Source organism: Sceloporus occidentalis, unplaced genomic scaffold (assembly GCF_023333645.1).
Source record: "Sceloporus occidentalis isolate IW3139 unplaced genomic scaffold, rSceOcc1.0.p SCAF_1, whole genome shotgun sequence".
In the NCBI taxonomy this organism is placed as follows: domain Eukaryota; kingdom Metazoa; phylum Chordata; class Lepidosauria; order Squamata; family Phrynosomatidae; genus Sceloporus; species Sceloporus occidentalis.
The window spans coordinates 277,288,668-277,313,661 of record NW_028316981.1 but is presented as its reverse complement, the minus strand read 5'-3'; the positions used below and the strand labels follow the sequence as shown (position 1 = coordinate 277,313,661).

At 38.1% G+C, this 24,994-nt stretch overlaps 1 protein-coding gene across 3 annotated transcripts; it reads right to left on the bottom strand.

Moving 5' to 3' along the window:
- Positions 1-475: 475 nt before the first annotated feature.
- HMGCR (3-hydroxy-3-methylglutaryl-CoA reductase) lies at positions 476-24,960 on the bottom strand. 3 transcript variants are annotated; one of them, XM_089494315.1, is made up of 20 exons: positions 24,857-24,960; positions 18,495-18,687; positions 18,075-18,186; positions 16,844-16,931; positions 15,736-15,820; positions 15,387-15,492; positions 13,682-13,788; positions 11,090-11,206; positions 9,662-9,813; positions 6,863-7,104; positions 6,581-6,753; positions 6,027-6,221; positions 5,452-5,610; positions 4,991-5,148; positions 4,755-4,860; positions 4,105-4,275; positions 3,654-3,794; positions 3,370-3,528; positions 2,523-2,677; positions 476-2,408 (listed from the first exon to the last, which is right to left on the bottom strand). In XM_089494315.1, the coding sequence occupies exons 2-20, from the start codon at positions 18,657-18,659 to the stop codon at positions 2,354-2,356; spliced, it is 2,646 nt and encodes an 881-aa protein (XP_089350441.1). In that variant the 5' UTR covers positions 18,660-18,687; positions 24,857-24,960; the 3' UTR covers positions 476-2,353. The 3 variants fall into 3 exon arrangements, with proteins under 3 accessions (XP_089350441.1, XP_089350446.1, XP_089350449.1); XM_089494320.1 differs by lacking the exon at positions 24,857-24,960 and adding an exon at positions 24,586-24,664; XM_089494323.1 differs by lacking the exon at positions 5,452-5,610.
- Positions 24,961-24,994: the final 34 nt, after the last annotated feature.

The window sequence follows — 24,994 nt, the reverse complement described above, 5'->3', positions numbered from 1 at the left end:
GAGGAGGAGGAATAGGACAGTAACAAGGACTGCTAGTAGGAGGGTGGCAGCTGTAACAGCATCGGGCAGGACTATATTAAGCACAACCAAGGGCTTGCCCTCTGTGGATAAGGAGGGCCCATTATATTAGCTGTGGATTTTTATGCTGACAATGGTAGGACTAGGATAATAAGAGTTGGAAGAGACTACAAGGACCATCCAATCCAAACCCCATCATGTAGGAATTCACAATCAAAGCATCCCCAACAGATGGCCATCCAACCTCTATTTAAAAACCTCCAAAGGAGGAGACTCCAGCACTCTCTGAGAGTTCCACTGTCGAACAACTCTTAGTGTCGGGAAGTTCTTCCTAATGTTTAAGTGGAAACTTTTCCTGTAGACTAGACAATCCCTGTGGTACACTCCAACCTTCCAATTTTGATTTTATGCTACAGTAGTAATACCAATTAAAATGAAAAAGCTTAGTCAAATTCAGTTGTTTCCATTGTTTTACTGAAACAGGAAAAATTGTACCAAAATGTACAGTTTTTAATAGTACAAAATGGTTTTTGGAAAGACAGAATGTCAGTTACATTCACCAAAACGGACACTGTACAGACTGTTTATTGCTAGCCCAGTGTTGCATTAAATAATAAAACCGGTTAAATTTGAACTCTGCATAAATAATAAAAAGGTAGCTGCTGGACAAGAATACTGTAGGAAGATGGACATTCATGATGCTATTTACAAACAGCCACAGCACATATCTAGCAAGTAATAGGTTGACTTGCATTAGCTTATGAACCTAATACATACTAGTTAGATATTTTATGTACAAAATGTGTATGTATACATATACATATATATATTCCACTCAATTTTACTGAGCTTGGAAGAGGTGGGTCTCTTGCAATTAGTTCCAAGTGGAACAAAAGGATCCCAGAACTCAAACCATCATTTTAGCCAGTTTGGAGCAATGTCGTCACTGCATCTGACAAGGGATAAGGAGTACATCTGAACTCCTGCTCTCTCTCTTCAGACTGGTTCTCTGTAGCTTTGTAGTAGACTTCACTGATAGGCAGCTACCTTTGCTGCATTCACTTTTCTTCTAACATCATTTCAATTAATCTGGTTGTTAGCAGTCCTTCAAAAGAAGTGAGGAGCAATTTGGATCTTACCCCCAAATAAATTATAATTTCAAGGAAAATAATTAAATAAAGTATCAATAATAAAGCAGCATGGATTTTTAACAGATCTCTCATGTTAAGTCATGCACCTATTCCTGTAAAAAAAAAATAATAAAAAAATTCATACCATACTCCAAAGTGATGATTGAAAAAAAGTGTAAACATGTTTTTGAATTCGTTATTCAAAACCACCCCCATTAAAACCTTAACCATTTAAACTTTTCCAAGGGTGCAGGCAACTGTGTAATTCTCTTAGGAAAGGTATCACTGAAACAAATAGGTTCTACAGTGATTTTTATCAGCTGCCACCCATGGGCTTTGCTCCAGAGAGTTTCGCACTGGATGGTACAGAAAAGTCCATCTGAACAAAACACCTGAGAATTTTAACTCAGTGGGTTGTATTTTGAAATATAGTCTCTATGGATCATATCTTTTTTGCAACAATGCATACGTTCCCTTTGTACAAACAGCACAACTAAGTGAAGCATCCTGAAAGAAGATTCTGAATATTGTGATTCAACTAAATTCATCCCCATGTCCAAATTCTAACCTTATAAATCTGACCAGATTAAAAAGAGTCTGTGAAGAGCAGTTTGGCCAAAATGAAGAATGGCAACAAATAAAACCCATCCAACCATCCCCCACCCACACCAATTTGCTATTCTGCTGGAATGAGATGATTTGATGCAAATTTAATGCCTGGCTCACAAGAATAACAGGTTGTTTCAGGGTTGTACACAAAATATACCAAGTTGGCCTGAAAAACAATGAACACAAGAAAGCAATTAATGGAGTAGACTGGTTTAAAACCCCAAACCAGTAAGTTACAATAGCCAGATTATTTTCACTGCTAAAAGGAGCAAGGTTAATCATTTTGGATAGCTTGGATAAACTACATGGAGCTCCATAGCATAGAACATATCACTCAGCACAAGCTAGAGTTCCATGTCAGAATTAAAAACCCTCTGAAATATTTCCCATAGAGAAGCATCCTTTTGGTATTCAAAAGGGACAAAGGATGCAAACAGCCAGGTGTGGGTTCCACACCCACCGATCCCATCATGTGTCCTTCCAACAATCCAATGTATTGAACATTTATCTTCCTTCTAAAAGTCACAGATCATGTGCTGTTTCCTTTCACTTGTCAATTTGTCATAGCAATGCTTTGTTTCAAGTTTCTGTCAATTTCACACAGCTTTCTTGGTACATGTTCCCTGAAGATCTTGTAGATTTATTTTTGACCTGTCAAAAGCAAGGTAAACAAATAAAATCCAAGTCTGTTAGGTTTCTACATTAGGTATGCTTTGTTAGCTGGTAAGGAACAATTTAGACTAAGTAAATGTATTGTCTTATTACCTGTTGTGAATCATGTGGCTTTTGACTAAATGCCCTGCAGCTAAGGCAGCCATAAGGGACAGTTCTCCTGCCATTACTGTAGCGCACACAATTTTGGCAAGCTGCCGGGCATTTTCTCCAGGATTTTCTGTACTTGCTCCTTGCACACCCAACATCTGTAAACAATAGAAGATAATAACATGCCTCAGAAAAAGGCAGTGTTCTTTTCAAGACTCCTCTGGTCCTCACCTTGCAACTTTTAATCTACTTTCAAAATACTGACAAATAGTAGACTCCATAGCTCAGTGATAAAACTGTACAAGCAACAGAGCTATGTATTCAGCAAGTCCAATGTCTAGGAACCTTAAATAAAAGACATCAGGCAGCAAAGATCTCTGCATGTGACCTTGGAAAATCACTGCCAGTTACTTGAGACAAAAATAGTTTGAAGTCAACAGTCCAGAACAACTTCAAAGATAAGGTTGAAGCCTTACAGACTAACATACAACCAAACATTCCCAAGGTACACTTCTCTAGAATTAGAAGCATTCTTCTAACAGTCACATACTGTTACTGCTTTAAATGCACGCTTGCACCTGATAGGCAAATATTTGTGACTTTTGTCCCCCCACTGGTACAGGTGAAGAATTGATCATTCCCATATATTCTGGATTAAAAAGCAATAGAAAGAAAGCAATAGGGCTTTCAAATGTGGGAGTTTGCTGGCAGACTGCAATGATGTCAAATTGCAAAACATGGGTCAGAAATATATGACTCAGGTCTTGTGATACAAAACTGGGTTGGGTTATAATTTTGCAAATTTATTTCCTTTGATACTCATACATATATTACTTCTGAGTCTTCATACCTGCAAACAAGCCTGCTGTGGTAACAGGTTGGTTCCTCCACCCACAGTCCCGATTTCTATTGAAGGCATTGTGCAACTGATATATAAATCTTCGTTGGTAGGACCAGCTGACTCCATCAATGTAATGCAGTTTGAGCTGCTGATATTCTGTGCTGCATCCTTGGCAGGTAAAAAAATAAAACACATGATTTTAGCATCAACAGGTATTTAAACAGATGGTGTCCCTCTTTCTCTCTCTCTCTCTCGCACACACACAGAGAATGGTAAATAAAAATAAAACTTACCTGCCCACATGCAATGTACATGGCAGTGACAATGTTTGCTGCATGAGCATTGTAGCCACCTATGCTACCAGCCATTGCAGATCCAACCAAATTTTTGTTTATGTTGACTTCTACCATGGCATCTGTGGTAGTCTTCAATACCTAAAATGAACCGAGAGGAAAAAAATAAAGCTCCTATATAGTTCCACTTAGTGTGGAAAGCATGATGGTAATAAACACATTTTTGTCTCTTACCTAGAAGAATAGCACACACATAGAATCTGTCTGAAATATTACCAGATTGAGTAGAAGGAAAGCAATAATTCGAAATTAAGATGACTACCCCCACCTAAACAGGATCTGGATGAGACCCTCTGAACCTATCAAATTTTTAAAAGTGCATTACAGTAATTTACAAATGATTTCTTTGCACTTTGATTAAACAGAGGTGGCTTACACAGCAGGTACTCACTTCTTTGACAACTTTTGCTGGAATGATTGCTTCACAGACGACTGATTTCCCTCTCCCTTCTACCCAGTTAATGGCAGCTGGCTTTTTATCTGTACAGTAGTTACCACTAACAGCTAAAATGTGGAGATCAGGAAACTCTTCTTGCAGTCTTGCAAGTGCCTTCTCTGTACCCTGATTTGAGAAAGTGATTGGAAAGGAGAAGGAAAGAAAATATATTTATACAGCACCAGCAATATTCCTGCAGTACTTGCTGATTTTTATGTTTCTTTTAATAATAAAATAGAATTTATTTAATATCTAAAACTGAATTCCAGAAGCACTGTTGAAATTGGGAATTAAAAAAGATAAGTCATCCACAATGTGAATTACATCAGGTAGCCATTTCACTCATGGTAACAGTTACTCTGGAATGTTTGTGCCAAACATTAGGTTGGATCTTGCTCCAACAAGTGTGAACTGTGGCTCATTAAGCTGAACTGCAATACCATTTTCTCAGTTCAGTAACACAGTTACATTCAAGCAGAACTCTAGATCTTTAACTTGTTTCTTCTCCATTCCCCAGGATATCTTATTAGAAAAGTGTTTGTATTCATTACTGTATTTTGAAATCAGTATTTGTTTAAATGCACAGAACAAACCCTGGCACTTACTTTTGAAATCATATTCATTCCCATGGCATCACCAGTTCTAGCCTGGAAGCGAATATAGAGGTTGCGTCCAGCCAAACCAATATGAAGCCTTTGGAGACGAGCAAACCTGTAAATATAATTATTTACTATATAAATATGTAGTACCAAAATGTATTTTGGAGGAACTGCTTCCAAGTGTGTTACAGAAAGAAAGAAAAAGGAAGATATCCCTCTCTTTTACCACATAAAATTCTAACCTGCTGGTGCTATCAAATGCATCTTTGACTATCTTAAAACCCTCTGGTGTTTCAAGCCAAGCTTTCACTTCCGCAGACTGGCAGGCAGTTGGTAGCCTTATCACAGGACCTCGAGTCATTCCATCAGCCAAAATACGGCTCCTGGCACCTCCACCAAGCTGAGGTAAGGAAAAGAAAATGATTACAGATTTCTAATAGGGCAAATTCCACCTTATTATTTTTGGACACCTTAAAGAAACATCTGACAACAGAAGGGTAAACTTATGTTCATAAACATCATGTCCCTTTCCCGATCCTGTTTCTGCCCCTCAATGTTTGTAGGCTGCATGTGGAACTGTGGAGGGGAAGGGGAATCTATTCCACCTCCACCTCCTGCTCCATTACCAGACAAGCACAGCTGGATGCAGTTCAACATAACTGTTTAAATTACAGCCCTACCAACCCTGCTCATTGGTACTTACACATATTGCTCTGCACCCTCTATTTGTGCTTGCCACCAGACAACCTTCTGTTGTTGCCATTGGAATGTGAAACTCTTTGTTGTCCAGAAGAAGGGGGCCAACCACTCCCACAGGGATTGGCATGTATCCAATCACATTTTCACAGCAGGCACCCATTACCTTAATACAAAAGTCAACAAAAGTACTTTTTAAAAAGTTAAGTATTCCCTTATTATTCTATGGCGAGCAATACTTTGTGAACACTAATCTTTTTCGTTATGTATGTTGAAACATAAACCTGATTAACTTACTAAAATACCAAACTGACACAAACACGAAGACTATTATTTATATCATCTTGAAATACACTTTCTACATCATCTGTACTTCAGAAGCAACAAAAACCTACAAAGAATGTTCACTTCTAACTATCTGCTGTCTATCATTTCCTTCAGGATGAGAACTCATATCTGCTGCTAATGACTAAACTCAGTTTAAACACAATCCCAAATCAAAAGCCTTAAAACATTTGATTCTTCTATTCATAAATAAATTAATCTGCGCATTCATCTCAGTTAACCGGCACATCTACTTACCAAAGAATAATTGTAGTTTTTGTAAGGAAGATAATGTAGGGAGGAAGGTTCAGGAAGTTTCTGAGATAAAATTTGTCTTCTAATTGATACACCACGTTCCTGAGTTTCCATTAAAGTTTCCAGCTTGTAAGCAGGAATATGCTTTGCAGTGACTAAACTAATTACCTCAGCATCAGTAAGGAACCTTGCACCCATCTAGGAAGAAGAAAATATTTGATTATCTTACTGGCTCTCTGTCTATAAACCACCTCTTTGCTGGTAACCAATACTAAAGAAACACTGCCACTGATAAGAGAAGTTGGTGAAACAGACACTGGAGGTACAACAACTTCAGTGTAAATTGCTTGTAAGAACATCTTTCTGTTACTGCCAACACTCAGTCTGTGAAAGGTCCAAAATGAAAGATTTTTTCAGAATTTCAGTATGTTATAAGCCAAAATAGAAAAACAGGCAATTTCTCAATTTATTCCACAAGCCACACTCACAAAGATGGCATATATCCATACTGAATATTATAAAAATGCCTGTCACACAAAGTTATTTTACTTTCTTACCTTGCCATTCTGAAGTACTGAGAGACATTCTTCAATGGAGCGTGACTCTTTAGGCAATTCAGTGTCAGGGACTGTAGTATTACATACTGATGAAGTTTCTTCAGGAGCACAACTACCAACCACAAAGGTGGCCTTCGCTAGTGACTCTGGTAGGAAAGGCTTTATAGTTTCATCTGCATAAAAACCAATAATCAGAATTTGAAAGGAAAATAGATGTTTGTATGCTCCAAGCTTTAGTATTATTTTTTTTTAAATTATAAGCTGTTTTATTGAAGAATTTACCTTTTTCATCTTTGGCAAATGGAGCATCTACTTTTTTGGAAATGGGATTATTTTTTAAAGGTACAGATTGTTTTCTGCAGCAGTTTTCAGGAATTTTTTTCTGGATCACTAATGGAGATGTTATAGGGTTCTTCAATGACAATGTGGATTCCATCTCAGTCTGCTCAAAGAAGATGTATTTGACAGCAAGGAGAAGAGCTAAGCCAAGCGTAATTACTTGTTCAATATCCATACTGGCCATTCTAGAAAGGATTAAATAAAACAGACAATACATATTCTTACACTGCTGTAATGAAAACCTTCTTAATGACATTTTAATATAAGGAAAATTAGCTAATCTTTCTATCCCTTTAAAAAAACCCTTCTTGTCTTTGATCCTTCCAGTGCAAATGCTTCCTTACCTACTAGACATTGGAATTCTTGCTATTTAACAGGTGACTTGGTTTTTTTGTTTTTACAATAAATACACAAATAAATAAGTCCCCTCACTTATCTGACAGGTTAGAGAACCAAGCACTGCCCCAAAAGGGGGATGCTATTTATTTTCTTTCTATGAGAGGAAGCATTTTAGCTAGGCAGCGGCATGGACTGAAGAGAGCAGTTGAAGGAAAGTGGGAGGATGTGCACAGGCTTGATGGGCATGGCAGTGGCAGGCAGTCCTCCTTTGGCTGGAAGGACCAAGTGCCTCATCACTTTGAGTGGCAGGAAGTTGAGTCCAGTCAGAGGTGCTGGCTGCAAGATGTCATTACCTAACCTGGCTACTGGCTCTCTGAGGAGGCAGCAGCAGTGCAAGTTTTGGTTCAGCTCACTTCATGCAGTGCTTTTTGGCAATTGTAGTGCTCATGCTTTCCTTCCTTCCCTCCCCTGTTTTTCCAACAGCCGAAGGAACAGTTCAGAGTAAAACTCAGAGTAGATTCACAGACTCAGTGACACTGGAGCCACTGGAATCTTCTTCACTTTGAACTGCTCCTCCTTTGTCACCTTTCTTTAACTCTGGCTGTTGGGAAAGCAGGGAAAAAGAGAAACTGCTGGAGTGGGAGCCCACATAATTGCTGTGGTTGTACACGACAGTAATGCCTCCCCTGCCCAGTCCATAGTTGTCTCAGCCAAACAAGCATTAATCTCCCAATAAAAAGTAAAGAACTGCCTTTTCCGATTTGTTTGAACCTAAGAATGAATCACAGCTTTTTCAACCCTTTTATACTACTGCATAGCCAGAAGCATAAATTTGACGCAAGGCTGAAAGAACAGACCACTAGTGGTGCAGTGGCTAAATGCCTGTACTGCAGTATTCACTCAAAACCACAAGGTTGCGAGTTCAAGACCAGCAAAAGGGCTCAAGCTTGACTCAGGCTTGCATCCTTCCGAGGTTGCTAAAATGAGTACCCAGATTATTGGGGGGAAATTAGCTTACAGTTGTAAACCGCTCAGACACTGCTTAGGCAGTATGAAGCGGTATATAAATGAAGCTTTTTTTGTTTTGTTTTGAATATATGGATTTGGAATATAATTTACAACAGTTGAAAATAGTTGTCAAAAAATTGTAAGTTGAAAAGTGGGAGATGCCTGTAAGTAACACAACTGGACTAGGTTGACCTTTAACTTTTCTCTAGCTCCCCCATATGCCTGAAATTCCTTCTCTAAACTCTACCCTCTTATTTTCTTCAAACACTTCCTCAAAAATCACTGTTTTCCTTTGATGTCTTTGTGTGGACATATGGAAGTCTGGTGGAACAGGTCTAATCAACCTGGGTCTGTTTTTGGAATAGTGTTATCCTAGGTAAATCAACCACATGAAGCATTATAGAAATATCCCTTTATAAATTAATCCTCCGCTTCCTCTTCCAATACACCTCTAACATTCTGATCTTACACAAGAATACTCAAGACCAGTTTACATAGGTTAATTACACCTTAACTCTTCATAGATTCAAAATATGCACTCTTCCCTCCTCCTTTTTATAATATGGCCCAGTGAATCAGGGAAATATAATGAAATAAGACATCATATACTGTAATACTAAATTACTGTACCACTGTTACATTATCAGATTCTAAGGTTCAATGTTAATATTTGTAATCAGTAAATATCTGGGATGGGCGTATCACATGGTCGCTCCTACCTTTCCCTGTTGGCTAAATGGTAATAATCTCAACTCATATGACTAATACAGTTATTAACAGTTGGGATGTTAAAATTTATGGAACTACCATACTGCAAGAGTAATGTATGAATGAACCCTAAATACTTCATTTATTTGAACAGCTAAACCACCGTGTAAGTCATTTAGACAACCACTGAGTGGCTAGATGTAGGGAGGGCAGCTTTCACACTTGCAGCTCTCCTGCATCTGTGTTCATGTCCCTTTCAGTCACTATTTTTGACCAATTTGTAGCCAAAATACAAGTTTAGAGAGAAGTTCTAGGGGAGTAGTTTGGCGCAGTTTTCAGGAGAAAGATAATCCAAATCCCATGTCAATTTTTATTTTTAAAATTTGTGGGCAGTCAAGAGTCTTCAAGTGGCTGCAGAAGTGGGGTGGGGGTAGCATTTGGCCTGCAGGTTGCATCTTCTTCACTTCAGTCTATGTTACTAGATATATTGAGTCTGTGGTTACTTGCACAAATCAGTAGTAATAATAATAATAATAATAATAGGATTTATTTATATATCGCCCAATCATTGGGAATCCGAGCGGTTTACAACAGAGGGGATAATAGACGGTAGCTTAATTCACTGTAAATAAAAAAAAATGACAGATGCAATCAAATATTGATTAGCCTGACTATATTTAAACACACCTGGAAAGATAGAATTGCCACAGAGAAACATTTGGCTCAATTCTTTTTGGTGCATTTTCATCGAGTCCCACAGATATTTCTGCCGTGCTATTTTGTGTCGATGGCTCTGCTATCCAGCGACTGTGAGCATGAACAAGAACTAAACCTAGAGACTAAAATTTGAAAAAGCAATTACTGGTTAATCCAAGAATATGCATTAGCATCTTATGAATACCGCACATGTACAAAGCTGAACAGGTGGAGGTTGATTTGTTAATTTGAGTGTATAGTTCTGTTTAAAGGCAATCTTACTGTTGTAAGAAAATTGTTCATTACAAGATACCTGTGTCCTTTATATTTACTTTTTCTTTAATTTTCTGACTTCATTAAATTGCTACAGTTAAAGCTTTTCTAAAATTAAATGTTTATGTTCCAATAAAAATAAATCCACAGAGGAAAATTGCAATAACTCTCGCTCATGCCCTTTTTATGAACTCAGGGCAGATCAAAGTAAATTAAAAAAACAACAACACAATATTTTTTACAAAAACTCAAAACAGATTTTTGATTTTTTAAATAAATAAATTTCTAAATTTCTCTCAATAATTACCTAATAGCAACAATTAAAACTCATCACAAAAATGGATTAATGGCTTTGTCATGCTCATTTAGTTACCTACATTTAAATATGAAAAAGTATGTTTCCCTATAGTCAATAAACAAATGACAGCAAGAATGTGGAAGATGACATCTAGCTATAGAACTTTTTAGGACAACGTACATGTTATTTCAATTAAAAACTGAAAATTGTAAAACAAATGCTGTGGTGCCCAAAAGGTCTAAACTTTTCTTTTGGGTGCCCAGTTCAAAACTTACCTCCGTGTGTGTGTGTGTGTGTGTCTGTGTGTGTATGTGATTGAGGCTCCCTAATACCTCAACCCTGCCTGATGCACTGTCTGGTTTCAAGCACCTACTTAAATCATGTAGGTGTCCATGGATGAAGAAGATGCAATAGAATACATATACATGTATTAAAGACATGGAATATACTTTTCTAGATGGTTCAAAAAGCTCTACCAGAATTGCAAATTAACATATCTTTGTGACCAGATCTGTACTATTATTTGAAAAGTGAAATATTATCAGGTAAAACTTTACTTGAATCAGTTTTTAAAACTAGGCTGTTCTCTTGATGACTGTTATGATTTCAATATTATCCTATAACAATTCAACTTCTTTCAATGGAACATAAAACTTCAAACTCTTGTTGAATATGTTAGGACAAGAGGGCACTATAGCTTCACATCAGGCATTGAGCCCACATGGCCCTGAAATTATCTCTTTATTCTGACCTGCTGGCAACTGCCTGTATTTTTTACGTTTGGAGAAAACTGAGCCTTCTGTATTTTTATTTCACATTAATAGGATTTCACAAAAAACAAATGTTACCATAATCATTTTCACCCTCTGTGTTACAGGATTGGGTTTATTTTCTTCTTCTTCTAGAACACGAGCAAAGTGGCTGAGCTGCCATATGGGATGGCCTTCGCGACTTTCCCGTGAAAGCTGCAGGAAGAATGTTTGACACATTTAGTAACCACTTGCCCAGAATCATGATTTATTATGTTACTAAAAGCTAAATGCCATTATATAGAAAGTTCAATTAATGTTCCAAAATAAGAAGGGTAGTAAAGATTCTTCTCTAATATTTAGGAGATAGAACTGTTGATCATTTATGCAAATTTGTCAGATGCACATCTGGATAGAAAATGTTAACTTCAATCTGTCATAAATTTAGAGCAACTGGAGTATGCAATCATGCTGCAAACATAATTACAGTATGAACCATTATAATTATACCAAAGCTAAGAATTTACATATAACCATGGCTGTTACCCTTAGCTCATATAGTGTCCCATATTATGTACAGCACTTGCTTCAATGTGAAGTTATCCTGTATATGAATGAGTAGGAACTGCATGAAGACAGTAATGCTTATGTGTAGCTTCTATTAATTTCAACTGCTGATGAAAAATTTATACAGTAGACTCTATATATATCAAATTCCTATCTTTTAAAAAATTGAATAAATTTCTGAATAAAATAATCCTAGCAATATATCAGATACAAAATGAAGAATTTAAACAAATATGAGATTGTTTAAAATAAGCTAATCAAAACATATTGCAAAAAAATACGAGGGAATGGAATGTATATCAGGTTTCAGAGAGCTTGAAAAAAAATTAAAAGTTAAGAGACCATTGGAATAAGTCAGCATTTGATAAGGACAGTGTGAATGTGAAGAAAGTGGAAGAATGTGGAACGAAGGTTAGATAAGTCATGTAGAAGGTAAGAGGAAGTAGAAAAGTGAGACAGCAGGGGAAAGATAAGAAGACTGAGAAAGGGAAGGGAAAGAGGAAGGAGATAAGGATGAAAGTTTAACTAGGGGGAGAAGGAAGGAGTAGAGAATTGAAGGAGTTGAGGGAGAAGGTAAGAAAGTAAGGGGAAAGTAAGTGAGAAAGAATGAAGGAGAATGAGAGATGCAAAGAATAGGTTAAGTAAAGCAAATAGGTAAAGCGGGATGGCTTGAAGTAGGATTATTATTATCAATGATTCAGTAATGGTAAGAGTAATATGTGAATGATTATCTTAGACAGTTTTAATATACTAGAGTGTATTTATGTGAATAGGCAGTTGTATGTAATGTATGTATGAATTTTTAATTTATGTATAAAGTTAAATAAACGTAACTTCAGTGAGGAAAACTCTGTGCAACATGTTAATCACACGTTTAGATGAGGTATAGTATAATTACATAATTACTTAATTGCTGCATGTCTATAATATACATTGCAATCTAAAGTATCTTATCTTAAGTCATAAATTTACAGCAGTTAAGGACTGGAAAACAGTTTACAGTACATTAGTTCTAACTACCTTGCTTATTTAATAATTTAATTAATAATTTGTTTTATTTATATACCGCTATTCCAAAGATCATAGCGGTGAACAGCAAGTAAGCTAATTTGCCCCCAACAGTCTGGGTACTCATTTTAGCGACCTCGGAAGGATGCAAGCCTGAGTCGAGCTTGGGCCCTTTTGCTGGTCTTGAACTCGCAACCTTGTGGTTTTGAGTGAATGGCTGCAGTACAGGCATTTAACCACTGCGCCACCAGGGCTCCTCCACTGCGCCACCAGGGCTCCTCTCTCATTTTACTCTCATATAATGTCATAACTTGGATGTTAATGCAAGGAACCACATTTTATCTACCAGTCCTCAATGTGGATATAATTTGTGTTCTCCAATACTCTGCATGAACTCCTGGCAGCAATGAACATGGAGGATGCTACTTTCCTCTGACTGAAAAATAATTGCATCCATATACTGTATATACTCATGTATAAGTCTAGAAATTTTAAGTCAAAAAATTGATCTCAAAAACCTAGGTTGACTTATCCATAGGTCAATGTAAATATTATGCTTTAACACTTAGTAAAAAGGGAACCATCCCCTGGTGAAAGGCAAGAGTGCATTCTGTCCTGAAAGCACTGACTTCCCTCTACTCTCTCTTCCATCCAGCCTTTAGTGCGAGCCAAAATGGTTATGCCTGCCATAATATTGTAGGTTCTTTGGCATTGTTTTCCTTTGCTTCATCATTTAGATCCTATGTTGCATGTCCCTAAGTTTAACCGTCGACTTATCCAAGGGTCATATCAATATCCATAATTTTTCCCCCAAAACTTGCCCTCAACTTATACATGAGGCCGACTTATAGTCAAGTATATACGGTAATTCAAAGAAATAGTAAGTATAACAAAATTGGTTATTCCAAAATCGTTTCCAGTAAATTAATAATTTTTTTCAGCGTTCGTCTGTTGTTCAAGGAACATTCCTTGTCATATGACATTTTCTCATATTTCAGATCAACGAGAGAGGAAATTTTAGTGCTATTTATCTGAAGTGGAACCATGTAGCACATTTTACAGATCCTAGCAACTAGACAGCTGTTATACCAATGATGATGTTTGATGAGCTCTTACCTCTAATACCAGAGATACACATGCAGGAAAGAAAGTCATGAAGACAAAGTAGTTGGCTAGGACAGACATGCAGCCAAAACAGCACATGATTTCAAGCTGTCTTACTCCTGTCAGAAAGACAAGGACCAAGCAATTAGAATTGCAGCATTTTTCTATTTGAAGGGTAATACAAATAACATACAACAAACAAATCACAAATACTCAGACATAAAAAACATGCTTATAGATACAGCTGAACCATGTAATCACATAATAAAAATGGGTAAAAGTCATAAGAATGTAGTTTCTCTAGTAGTGTCATTAACAGATACAGTTTACTATGTGAATTTTTAAAATATGTAACAATAAGGACAAATAAATATGTAAATAAAAATAAATACATAAAACAGAAAGTACAATGTTTTAAAAAACATATAGAAAGACAATACAGAAACAGACCAGAATCAAAATGTCTTAGGGTTTTCCCAAAAACCTATAGTAAGGGAGCCATTTGAATCTCCGCAGCAGGAGAGATCCCATGTGATTGGGACAATCAGAATTTTTTTTTTATCTCCAGTACTGACTAGCCTAACAGCTCCTGCTGAAGGATCAGAAAACAAGGTCCATAAGGCAAACACACTGCTCAAGCAGGTTAATACAGGTTTGAAGATGAAAACTAGCACCAATAAATGGGCAGTCGGTGTAACTGGAGCAGCCAAGTGTTGTTATTGTTGCATTATCTACAACACAGGCATGATCTATCAAGAGATGGGGAGATGAGTCAGTAAGAAACCTCCACTGAAGATCCCATAACAAGTGCTTGTGGAATGGCCTATGTTGCTGTGGAATGCTCCTCTGCAGCAATTTAAGAATGGGGATTTCTTGCTCAGTCCTCCATAATGCAGCTCACAATAGGATTTGCAGGGGAGGGGAGAAATGATCTTGAGGTTGGAGGACCATTGAGGATAGGATGACCAGGACAGGAATAATTTGTAATTTGGAAAGAGTTGGTTCTTTTTCAGGCAATAAATATATTTGCCATGCATATGTGAATTACTTTCAAGACAGTGTAAGCTAACAAAGGCCTATTTTATAGGTAGAGTTTAATCACGCATGCATGTACTGTACACACACACACACAGCATTTTTCAACAATGTATAGTTAACTTGCAAAATAAAGTGAAATATCTGGTTTTTTAGCAGTTGACTGAGTAATACCTCCAAAAATTCAATTAATTAATTTTGTCTTATTGAATACTGTCATAGAAAACACTAGCAAATTATCAGTTTGTAATCCTTATGCAATGCACATTAGGAACATCATGACTACCATCCTAGAACTCTAATGGACAAGACATAAAGAAACAATGCCAAATAATTTTCCATAAGATCTTAATTACTTTCTTTAAAAACTGCTGTTACATAATTCAGGCATATATGTCCTAAAGGCAGAACATTTAATTCATATCTGGCAGGAGTACAGACAACTGCACTCACTTCCACTCTCTAGGGAACATGTAGATCTTTAGAAGCTATTGACTGCCCCAGCTAGTATAGTTTAAAGGTGAAGAATGTTGTGAGCTGCAGTTCAACAACTTGCATAGGCATCTGCATAAGCCCACATTTTATCTTTCCCCTCCTATAACATAGGTGTAAGTATCAATCTTTTTTATGTTCTCAAATAAGATGGAAATTTTAAAAAATACACTGAGAGCTCCAGACTTACCAGACATTGTACCAACACCAATCACAAGACATTCCACTAAGGCATCAAGTGTAAATGTAGGGCCCAAGATTGCCATTCCACGTGAAATGTTGTCTCTTACTTCATCCTACATGAAATACAAATATTTAAAGCAGTTAAAATACAAATTGGAAATTTAACATTTGTTACCAGTGCTGATACAGAATACAATAAAAAATAAAAGTATGTCCAATATGTACAATGATTTTACATCAACAAAATCCATGTAGGGCTTTATTTTTATGACAAACAATATATACCTTTGAAGGCCAATACATTTCACAGTTATGCTACAAAAATACACATTATCAAAACAGAGATGCATGCTGACCTGTGAATTGGAACTAAGTGCAAACTTGGCTAATGCACTAGCTCTGGAGAGGTCAATCAGAAGTAAGAAGAATGGCAGTGCTTCACTGAAAAGATTCAAAAAGAATATTGGCTGTTTAGAGTATAATTTAGAAATATGCAAAATAACAAGTCTTGTAGACTTCTCCAATTATGAAAGCACAAATAATTTATATTGAAAGTAATCAATATTTTCTACTAGATAGAGTAAATCAATACACCTGATCTTCCACCTCAGCATACATTTGGATACACGATAGGCACTGTGTGTCATGAGGATATATGAAGGTATGGCAAATGATTTGCTGGGCTGTAGTCTGCAAAAGCTTATACAGTGGGCCTTTCAGATCTGCAGGGTTTGCTTCCAGGACCCTGCACAGATACCGAAAAATGTGAGTGATCATGGCCCACATTATTAAATGGCAACAACATGAACACACATACTTCAATGTGCCTATGTTCATGTTGCTGCCATTTAATAATATGGGGCTTGATGATCTGTGACCAGTTGAATTTGCGGATATGGAAGGCCCACTGTACTGAAGTGCAGTTTTTTAAAGTTCTACAAGATTGTTCTTTGTAAAGATAGCAGGAAGTATGAAAGTCACTAGAAAAGCCAAACTAATCTACAGTAAAGAATGAACAGTAATGATGAGATGAAAAACATTTTAGGGCAATGAATCTCTCATTTCTGTAAAGTTGGGGATGGAGTGTAGGGGTATTTTTTCAATGCCACTACAGTACTAATGTGTTGAAATGGAAGCATAGGAAACTTTTGTACAGTATTGACAACAGAATTTTGTGGATTTAAACTAACAAATTGGATATGAAGTGAATACACATCTGAGAAGACTCTGGAGTATGCTGGTACTTCACTTTCAAGGTGTAAGCTCTGTACAAAATGTAATGAGTGAGTTCATATGCACTTATGTCTGTACCCCATAACTCCTGCTAGAAAAGAGACCGCTCTGAAAGTTTCTGCAACATGTTCCCAATTTGCCCAAATTCACTCATTCTTAACTTCAAGATGACATTTACTGTTGTGCAAATGAAAATATATTTTGATATGAACAAAAATGAATAATACATACTTCAAGCCTGTCAACTCCTTATCAAGGAAATGAATCACCACAGTACTGAAGACAAAGCTTGAGAAGATTGTGAAGAGCCCAGCAATACCTTGAAAAAAGAAAAGTCTGTGTGACATGGCAATACGTAACATGTCACAGACACTTATTCCCATGCAAAAGAGTACCTGTAAACACCTATTCATTCAAATCCTTTCCTCTGCATGCTCATATGATCCAGCACTTTACTTTGCATCTTTTTGTTTAATTTTCAATAAGAACACAATGTAGATTTGGGGCAAGTCACTTCACTTTGAATAGTACTTAAACTTCTGAATTGAGTAGCAGCTTCTCAGATGCACTGAGTTCCTGATCACTTGGGACCATATCCAGTTCTCATAAGGATACCAACCAGCTGACCAAATACTGGGAGTTTAAGTTACATGCTTACCTTTCCACATACAGAATTCCCTAAGCAGTAATATTCCCTGATATATGTTACTAATGATCTACCACCCACCTGCACACAATGGTTTCACCTTGTATGCTGTAAACATGTCCCTTTGCTTAGCCTTAGATCAATGTGGACAGTTGTCGCATGTGTCTTCTGTAATTCTGAACAACATAGATGGCTCTGTTGTGTAGTCCACATGCCTGAACTACACAAACTTTTTTTTTAACTCGGAAGAACCTCAAGTCCTCCCAAAGAACTTGTTCTTCTCTTATTTCAACATCTGCTATGTTAAATTACTGCTGTAAAAATATGCTAAGACTAACACTTTATTCTTCTTTCTTAACTGGGCATGAATACTATTTCCAAATACAGTGTGCCCTCCCCTTATGCAGGGATCCGTTCCAGATCTCTCCGTGTAAGGGGAAATCAGTATACGCTGAAACCCCACAGGAAGTAATGGGGCTTGCGCCTGTGGCGCACGTGCGCCATGGGCACATGTCCCATTAGTTCTTCCGGGGCGCAGAGTATGCTGAAAGCTGTATATGGCACGACCGCGTAAAACACAGGCATGCTGGGTCACCTCTCCTAGTCTACAAACAGAAAAATCTTGTGAATGTTGCCAATAGCATCCATTTGTTCTGCAGTATGGCTCAGCACAAATTTATCAGTTCTTTGCATTTGGGTTATTCACATGCACAAATCTGATTTGATGTTTTAACAGGATATGCATGGTTAATTATTCTCCATTTCGTTGTTTTGTAATCACTTATGGAAACCATGATACAAACCAAGACAGCTTACCTAAAATATATTTTGATCCAAGCTGCCTCAGATTTTGAAACTGGAAATATATATAAAGGATTGCTATGCAGCGTGTGATTGTCAGTATTATAATATCACTGCTCAAAACATCCTGTTAAAAGAGGAGTATAATATAAATATGCTTTAAAAATTAAAAAGTTACATTATTTTTCTAAAACCAGTATTATCAGTATTTTCAGCACTTCATATTTCTCAAATATTAATATTGCTAAGCTCCAATCTAAATTCATTGATTCCTACAAGTGAAAGAGGATTAAGACCAAATTCCTACAAATTATTTCTATCAACAACACTAAAAACTACTTCAATGAAGCTATCTTAGATCAATTTAGCAGATTTTAATTTCAAACAGTGATTACATTGGCAATGAATATGCAAATAATAAATTTGTGGTCTTACTTCTTCAAATTTGGGACATTCATAATTCCATCCACAGATTTTGTCATTACCAGTGAACATCTTCATGGACATCATGCAAATAGTAAGAGTTACAGTCCCCACAATGACCTCCCATGGGTGAGAGGCCACAAAAAGGCCATGCATTTGAAATAGTCTGGACAGCATGTTCAAAACTGTTTTCTCAGATCTAGGACTAAATACAATAAAATACACTGTTAGTGCAGTAAACTATGCATTTGGATAAAGCTGCTGTTTTTGAGGACTGTATGAAGATTAAGCAGATTTACAATTACTGTATATATACTCATGTATAAGTCTAGAAATTTTAGTCAAAAAATTGACTAAAAAAATCTGAGTCAAGTTATCCACGGGTCAATATAAGTATTGTACTTTAAATCTTATAAAAAGGGAACCATCCCTTGGTGAAAGGCAAAAGTGTAATCTGTCCTGAAAGCACCGACCCCCTCTGCTCTCTCATCTAGCCAGTGTTTAGTGGAAGCTCAAACAGTTATGCCTACTGGAATTTTGTTAAGTTGCTTCATCCTATATCTCCTTTGTCACATGCCTATAAATTTTACCCTCAACTTATACATGGGGTCATATCAAAATCCATCATTTTAGCCCCCAAACCTGACCTCGACTTATACATGAGATCGACTTATAGTTGAGTATATACGGTACTCATTTATTGTATTTCTGAACATAAAACAAAACCATTAATTTAAAAATATTTCACAGAATTACAAACACTTCTCCCAAAAGACTGTGAAGCCATTCCAGAAGCTCCCAAATGCAACTGATTAGTAGTGGGCCTGAACCCACTTGGCAAAAAAAAAAAAAAAAAAAAAAAGAATGTCGCTCTCTTCATGAACACTCTGTAACAATACTTCTGATCAAATAAACAACATCTTTCATTGGTAAAGAAATATGGCCTGTTTTTTAGTTTTTGGGGGGCTATTTTAGGGTGCCCCTTTTCAAAACAGCACTACAGTATTAAGCCTTTATAACCTGTGGTGAGTGGGGTTTTTTGATTAAAAATTTGGGAGGGGAATGTCATGGGTTCTGGAAATCCAAAAGGCTGAACTGAACTCTCCACAAGGGCTGGTAGTGGTCCGCAGGGCACACTTTTCTCACCTTATTTACAGAATTCACCATCATCCAGGGATCAGAATAGTGTGGCTTATACAAAAAAGGGCAAAAAAGTCTCTGGTGAAAGCTAGGGGACAGAGAACGGCTAACATGGACAAAGGTCCAAAAACACACTGCAGAACTAATCTAGTTTGAGACCATTTTAACTGCTCTGACTTAAAGCAGTCTCAAACTAGACTATTTCTACAGTGTGTTTTGGGCCTGTGTAAACATCACGAATACTTGTCAGGAGTTGTATCGTGCATACTGCAAGCCATAGTTTGAAGTGTTAACCTAAAAGGGGAACGCTGTATTAGCTTGATGTTCAAGAATGTTAATGTGTTCTATAACACTGAGGGAAAATGATGGGATATACAGTGGAATATTTATTGCGAGAGACTGTTGATCACATTTCTTTTTAGTTAATGAGTTGAAGGGACTTGAGCTTGTCTTGACAATACCCAAAGTTAATCTCCTGGGAACACAGGCAGTAAATGATAAAGGTGCTTCACGGGAATGCTAAAATAGTACAGTCTGCCCTTGCCTTACGCGGGGGATCCGTTCCGCCCCCCCCCCCCGGGCATAAGACAAAAAGCGCATATGCTCAAGCTCCATTACATATAATGGGGCTTGTGCAGGCACATGCGCCATTGTCCCAACCTCCCTGTGACTTCCAAATAACCAGAAGTCTCCTATAATGAGCCCACGTATGGTGCGGGCAAACCATATGGAGATTTTTCCCCCCAAATGTTGCAAGGTTTTAAACAATCTATATTGTAAGGTTTTTGACCTGCATGCCTACATTTTTTGGATCAACAATTTTAAAGCACAGCATTCTTACTGCATATTTCAAGTATCAGATTAACACAGCATGGGGCATATGTGGAATGCTTATACATTTAATTGCTTTATCTATGGTCCCATCACTCCAACCCCTATTAATCTTAAAAATGCTTAAAGCACAGCACATTTTGTCAAAAGAAAGCAATAGTCTTCTTTCCTTAATAGCACAATACATAATTCACAAGCAATCTGACTACTTCTTCCATTAGGTTTTTTTTTAATCAACACACTTCACATTATACAGCAGTATCAGATGCAAACCATTCATGTTTCAGAAATGTAAGAGTCACCCATGAAGTAATGGTACAGGATTTCAAGTTTTGTCCCCAGGTAAACCAGACTGTTCACTCAATCTTGTCTCATTACTTGACCTCTGGTGAGCTACAGATGGTTTTAAAGGCAAATGAATATGAGCGGCTGACTAAATGTTAGTGATCTGAGTGTCTAAGCAAATCATTTTCCTTTATAATAGTCTCTGATCTATGATGGTCCAGAAAGATTCTACTTTTGTGTGCATCTGTAAGTATGTGCCTTCAAGTCCCCTGATGACTTATGATGACCTGATAATTTCATATGGTTTGCTTAGGCAAGGAAAGAGTTCATTACACTAGCAAGTTCCTGCGGGAAATAAATGCGATATAATGTAAAGGAAACCAGGAAATGCCCAAAGTTTATCACATGACGTCGCAGTTAATGGGAAATAATGCGAAGTTAATCCACAATTAAAGCAGAGGAAACCAGCAGCTTTTTACTTTCTGAACAAACCGAATTTAAAAAGCCTCCGGTTTCCTCTGCTTTAACTGCAGGTTAACTTTACGTTATTTCATTTTAGCGCAATGACTGTGATTTGCAAGTTCTGTTTAAATTGGAATGTAACTTAAATTGCGTTTAACTCCTGTTTTCCTGCAGGATCTCGCTAGTGTGATAAACTCCGAAGACTCTGAGGTGGTTTTGCCAGTTCCTTCCTCTGAAATATAGTTTATAGCACCTGGTATTCGTTGGTGATCATGTACTAACCAGAGCCAATTTTCTACTTTTAGCACCATAAAATTCTTGAGGCAGACAAACAGGTTCTTGATTTCCCCCAAACAAGTCACCTTTGCTTCCTAACATAATAAATAATGTCAGCTTTGCAAACATTAAATCTCCACAGTCACACATATACAAATATTCCTTCAGCATCTAGTCACAACACTTAAATTTGTAAGCAAAAAAGTGACCTGCTGTGTAATACAACCTTCTTCTAGAAGTCTCTAATTTGGCACACACAAAAAAGACCATACTGATTGACTAGTTTATGTTGAATGACACCCACACAACGTCAAGACTGCTGGGTACTGTATCAAATATGAATAACTATTTTAGTCTGCAAAGTAAAAAAAAAAGTGTGTACATACTACATTTTTACACAATAATTCTACTTAAAAGATTCTGGTAACTGAACACTGATTAACTTTCAGAGTTAAGCAGATGTCAACGCAACTCATTAAAGTGATTTGAATACACAGGACAAAAATTCATAGTACATCTTCCTTTTCTAGTCAGTACTGTCCCTCTTTTTTTTTAAAGGATTTATTAAATATTTTCCCCAATATAATTAGGGGAAAATTAAAAAAATTAAAAGTGATTACAAGAGACAAAATAGAATACAAATTACAACTATATTGGACTTATCACCACTTAGCTTCACATTAAAATAATACTCCAATACACACCCTGATCCGTAATGATATACACACACAAAATAAACACTGGTGAATTACTCTGAACTAGCTTGACAAATGACATGGAAAACTGACCCAGTCCTTGACAGCTAGAAAAAACCAGCCTTTTAAAATAATAAAATAAAATTCAGAACTATATAGGCAAATGTGTGTGTAGTTCTGCTATGCTGGGAAATACTCTAGTACCAGCCACATCCACAAAACATCCTCTCTATACACAGATAAACCTGAAAGAAGAGAAGTGGACTTGACTTGGAGGAACTGTTAGCAGCTCCTTTGCGTGAAACGAAATCCCCAACGGATTGTCTCTTTTTCAGAAAAGGCACATAATGTCTCCAGGGGAAAAACATGATATTTTTATCTTTTGAGGGTCTAATTATAAGCTTCTAGAAGTACTAAAAAATTAGTAGTTATTTTGTCTCTTATGAACAGTGGATCACAACCTGCACAATGTAGTCAGAGGCTTTACTTGGAAGCCCAGTTTCTCCTCAGCCTCAAGGCATGATAAACCTGGACCAGATGCCACCCCTTGATACTCCAAACTGTAGTGAAGAACCACTCCACATCTGCATGGGTAGCACAAGAAGCTAAAATCACCTAGCAAGGAAGCAACCAATAAAACAGAGAGGAGATGAGAATAATCCAACGGAGAGTAGGGTGGGGAATGACAAGGGTCGGAACTGCACTACAGAAATAATGCAGTTTGACACCACTTTAACTGCCATGGCTCAATGCTATGGAATTCTAGGAACTGTCATTTTGTGAGACATTCTGCATTTTCAAACTACAATCCTCAGGATTCCCTAGCACTGAACCAGGGCAGTCAAAGTGGTCTTAAACTCCAAATCTCAGGAATCTGTAGGATGGCGTCACAGCAGTTAAAGCAGTCATCAAACTAAACTATTTCAACAGTGCAGATCCAGGCGACAGCAACCACACCTTGCAGCAATCTCCCCAGTTCTTTCATCTCCTGCTCCCACAGAGCCTTTAAAGCTGGTAAACAATAGAGCCTGCCTTTTACTTTTTCCTGCACTTGGTGTTGCAGGTGGCTTCGTTCTACTATAGCAATTTCAGTTGAACCGATGCTATCAGTAGTTCTATTGCTTAATGTGTTTTTAATTTGTTTTGTCTTCCGTTTGTTCCAATGCCGCTGCTTACCTGCCTTGGGGTAAAGACATGACAAATAAATGATAAATAATATCCTAGTGTTGGAAAAGACCACAAGGGCCACCCAGCCCAACCCCATTCTGCCATGCAGGAAATCCAAATCAAAGCATCCCCATTGACAGATGGCCATCCAGCCTCTGCTTCAAGACCTCCAAAGAAGGAGACTCCACTACACTCCGAGGAAGGAGTCTGTTCCCCTGTCCAACAGCCCTTACTGTCAGGAAATTCCTCCTAATGTTGAGGTGGAATCTCTTTTCCTGAAGCTTGCATCCATTGTTCCGGGTCCTGTTCTCTGGAGCAGCAGAAAACAAGCTTGCTCCCTCTTCCAACATGACATCCTTTCAAATATTTAAACAGGGCTATCGTATCACCTCTTAACCTTCTTTTCTCCAGGCTAAACATCCCCAGCTCCCCAGTAGTGGTTTTGGCGTTACTCTTTGTCCTTCTCTGAAGTATGGGATTTTTCAATAATGTTACTCCTGTAAAAATCTCTTACTCCTTTACTCTTATTCCTACTCCCAGCCGTTCTCATAGGGCTTGTCGACATCCTTCTTTGGGTAGACCTCACCTGGAGTACTGTGTCCAGTATGGGCACCACAATTCAAAAAGGATGTTGACAAATTGGAGTGGGTCCAGATGAGGGCCTCTACAATGGTGAAGGGCCTGGAAACCATGCCCTTTGAGGAATGACTTGGGGAGCTGGGGATGTTTAGCCTGGAGAAGAGAAGGGAAGGTTAAGAGGTGATATGATAGCCCTGTTCAAATATTTGAAGGGATGTCATATTGAGGAGGGAGCAAGCTTGTTTTCTGCTGCTCCAGAGACTAGGATCCAGAGCAATGGATGCAAACTGCAGGAAAAGAGATTCCATCTGAACATTAGGAGGAACTTCCTGAGAGTAAGGGCTGTTCGACAGAGGAACAGACTCCTTCCTCGGAGTGTAGTGGAGTCTCCCTCCTTGGAGGTCTTCAAGCAGAGGCTGGATGGCCATCTGTCAATGGGGATGCTTTGATGGAGGGTTCCTGCATGGCAGAATGGGGATGGACTGGGAGGCCCTTTTTGGGGCCTCTTCCAACTCTGTGATGCGAATCCTGGCTCAGCCATGAAACCCACTCACTGGGTGACCTTGGGCAAGAAGTCACCGGCTCTCAGCCTCCTCTGAACCCACCTTGCCAAGGACCCCCCAGGATAACAGGGTGGCCATAAAGGCACACAGCAGCCGCCCGCTTACCGTCACTGCGGCGCGAGAGAGAGAGGGACAAGGCGCCATAATGGGCCCCATTCAGAGAGAAGAAGGCGCAGAGGAGACCATTCTCAGGGGAGCCTCTCCGAACCCTCCAGAAGGACCCCGGGCCTGGAAATGAAATGAAATAAAAAGGGCTGCCCGCGGCGCGCCTGAAGCAAGTTTCTATTTTTATGTTTAAAAAAGGCTCAAAACGGCGTCCCTCTCTTCTCTCAGACTAACAAACCCGAGGCGGTGACTCCCGCTGAAGGGCCCTTACCTGGTTCAATCGACCGCAAGGTTTGTGTCGAAACAGGCGAATTCGGTAGCCACCTCTGGCTCGCTCTCTTGCCGGCTGCAGACTGAGGCGCCCTCCCTCGCCGCTATACAAGGACACCCGGCTGGCGACGTCATCGCC

Coding starts and splice junctions, on each gene's coding strand:
- HMGCR (XM_089494315.1), bottom strand. CDS start 18,659: ATGCTGTCCAGACTATTTCAAATGCATGGCCTTTTTGTGGCCTCTCAC. Junction 6,754..6,862: donor ATTTGCCAAAGATGAAAAAG/GTAAATTCTTCA, acceptor GTTTTTATGCAG/ATGAAACTATAAAGCCTTTC. Junction 3,529..3,653: donor TGTACATTGCATGTGGGCAG/GTAAGTTTTATT, acceptor TTACCTGCCAAG/GATGCAGCACAGAATATCAG.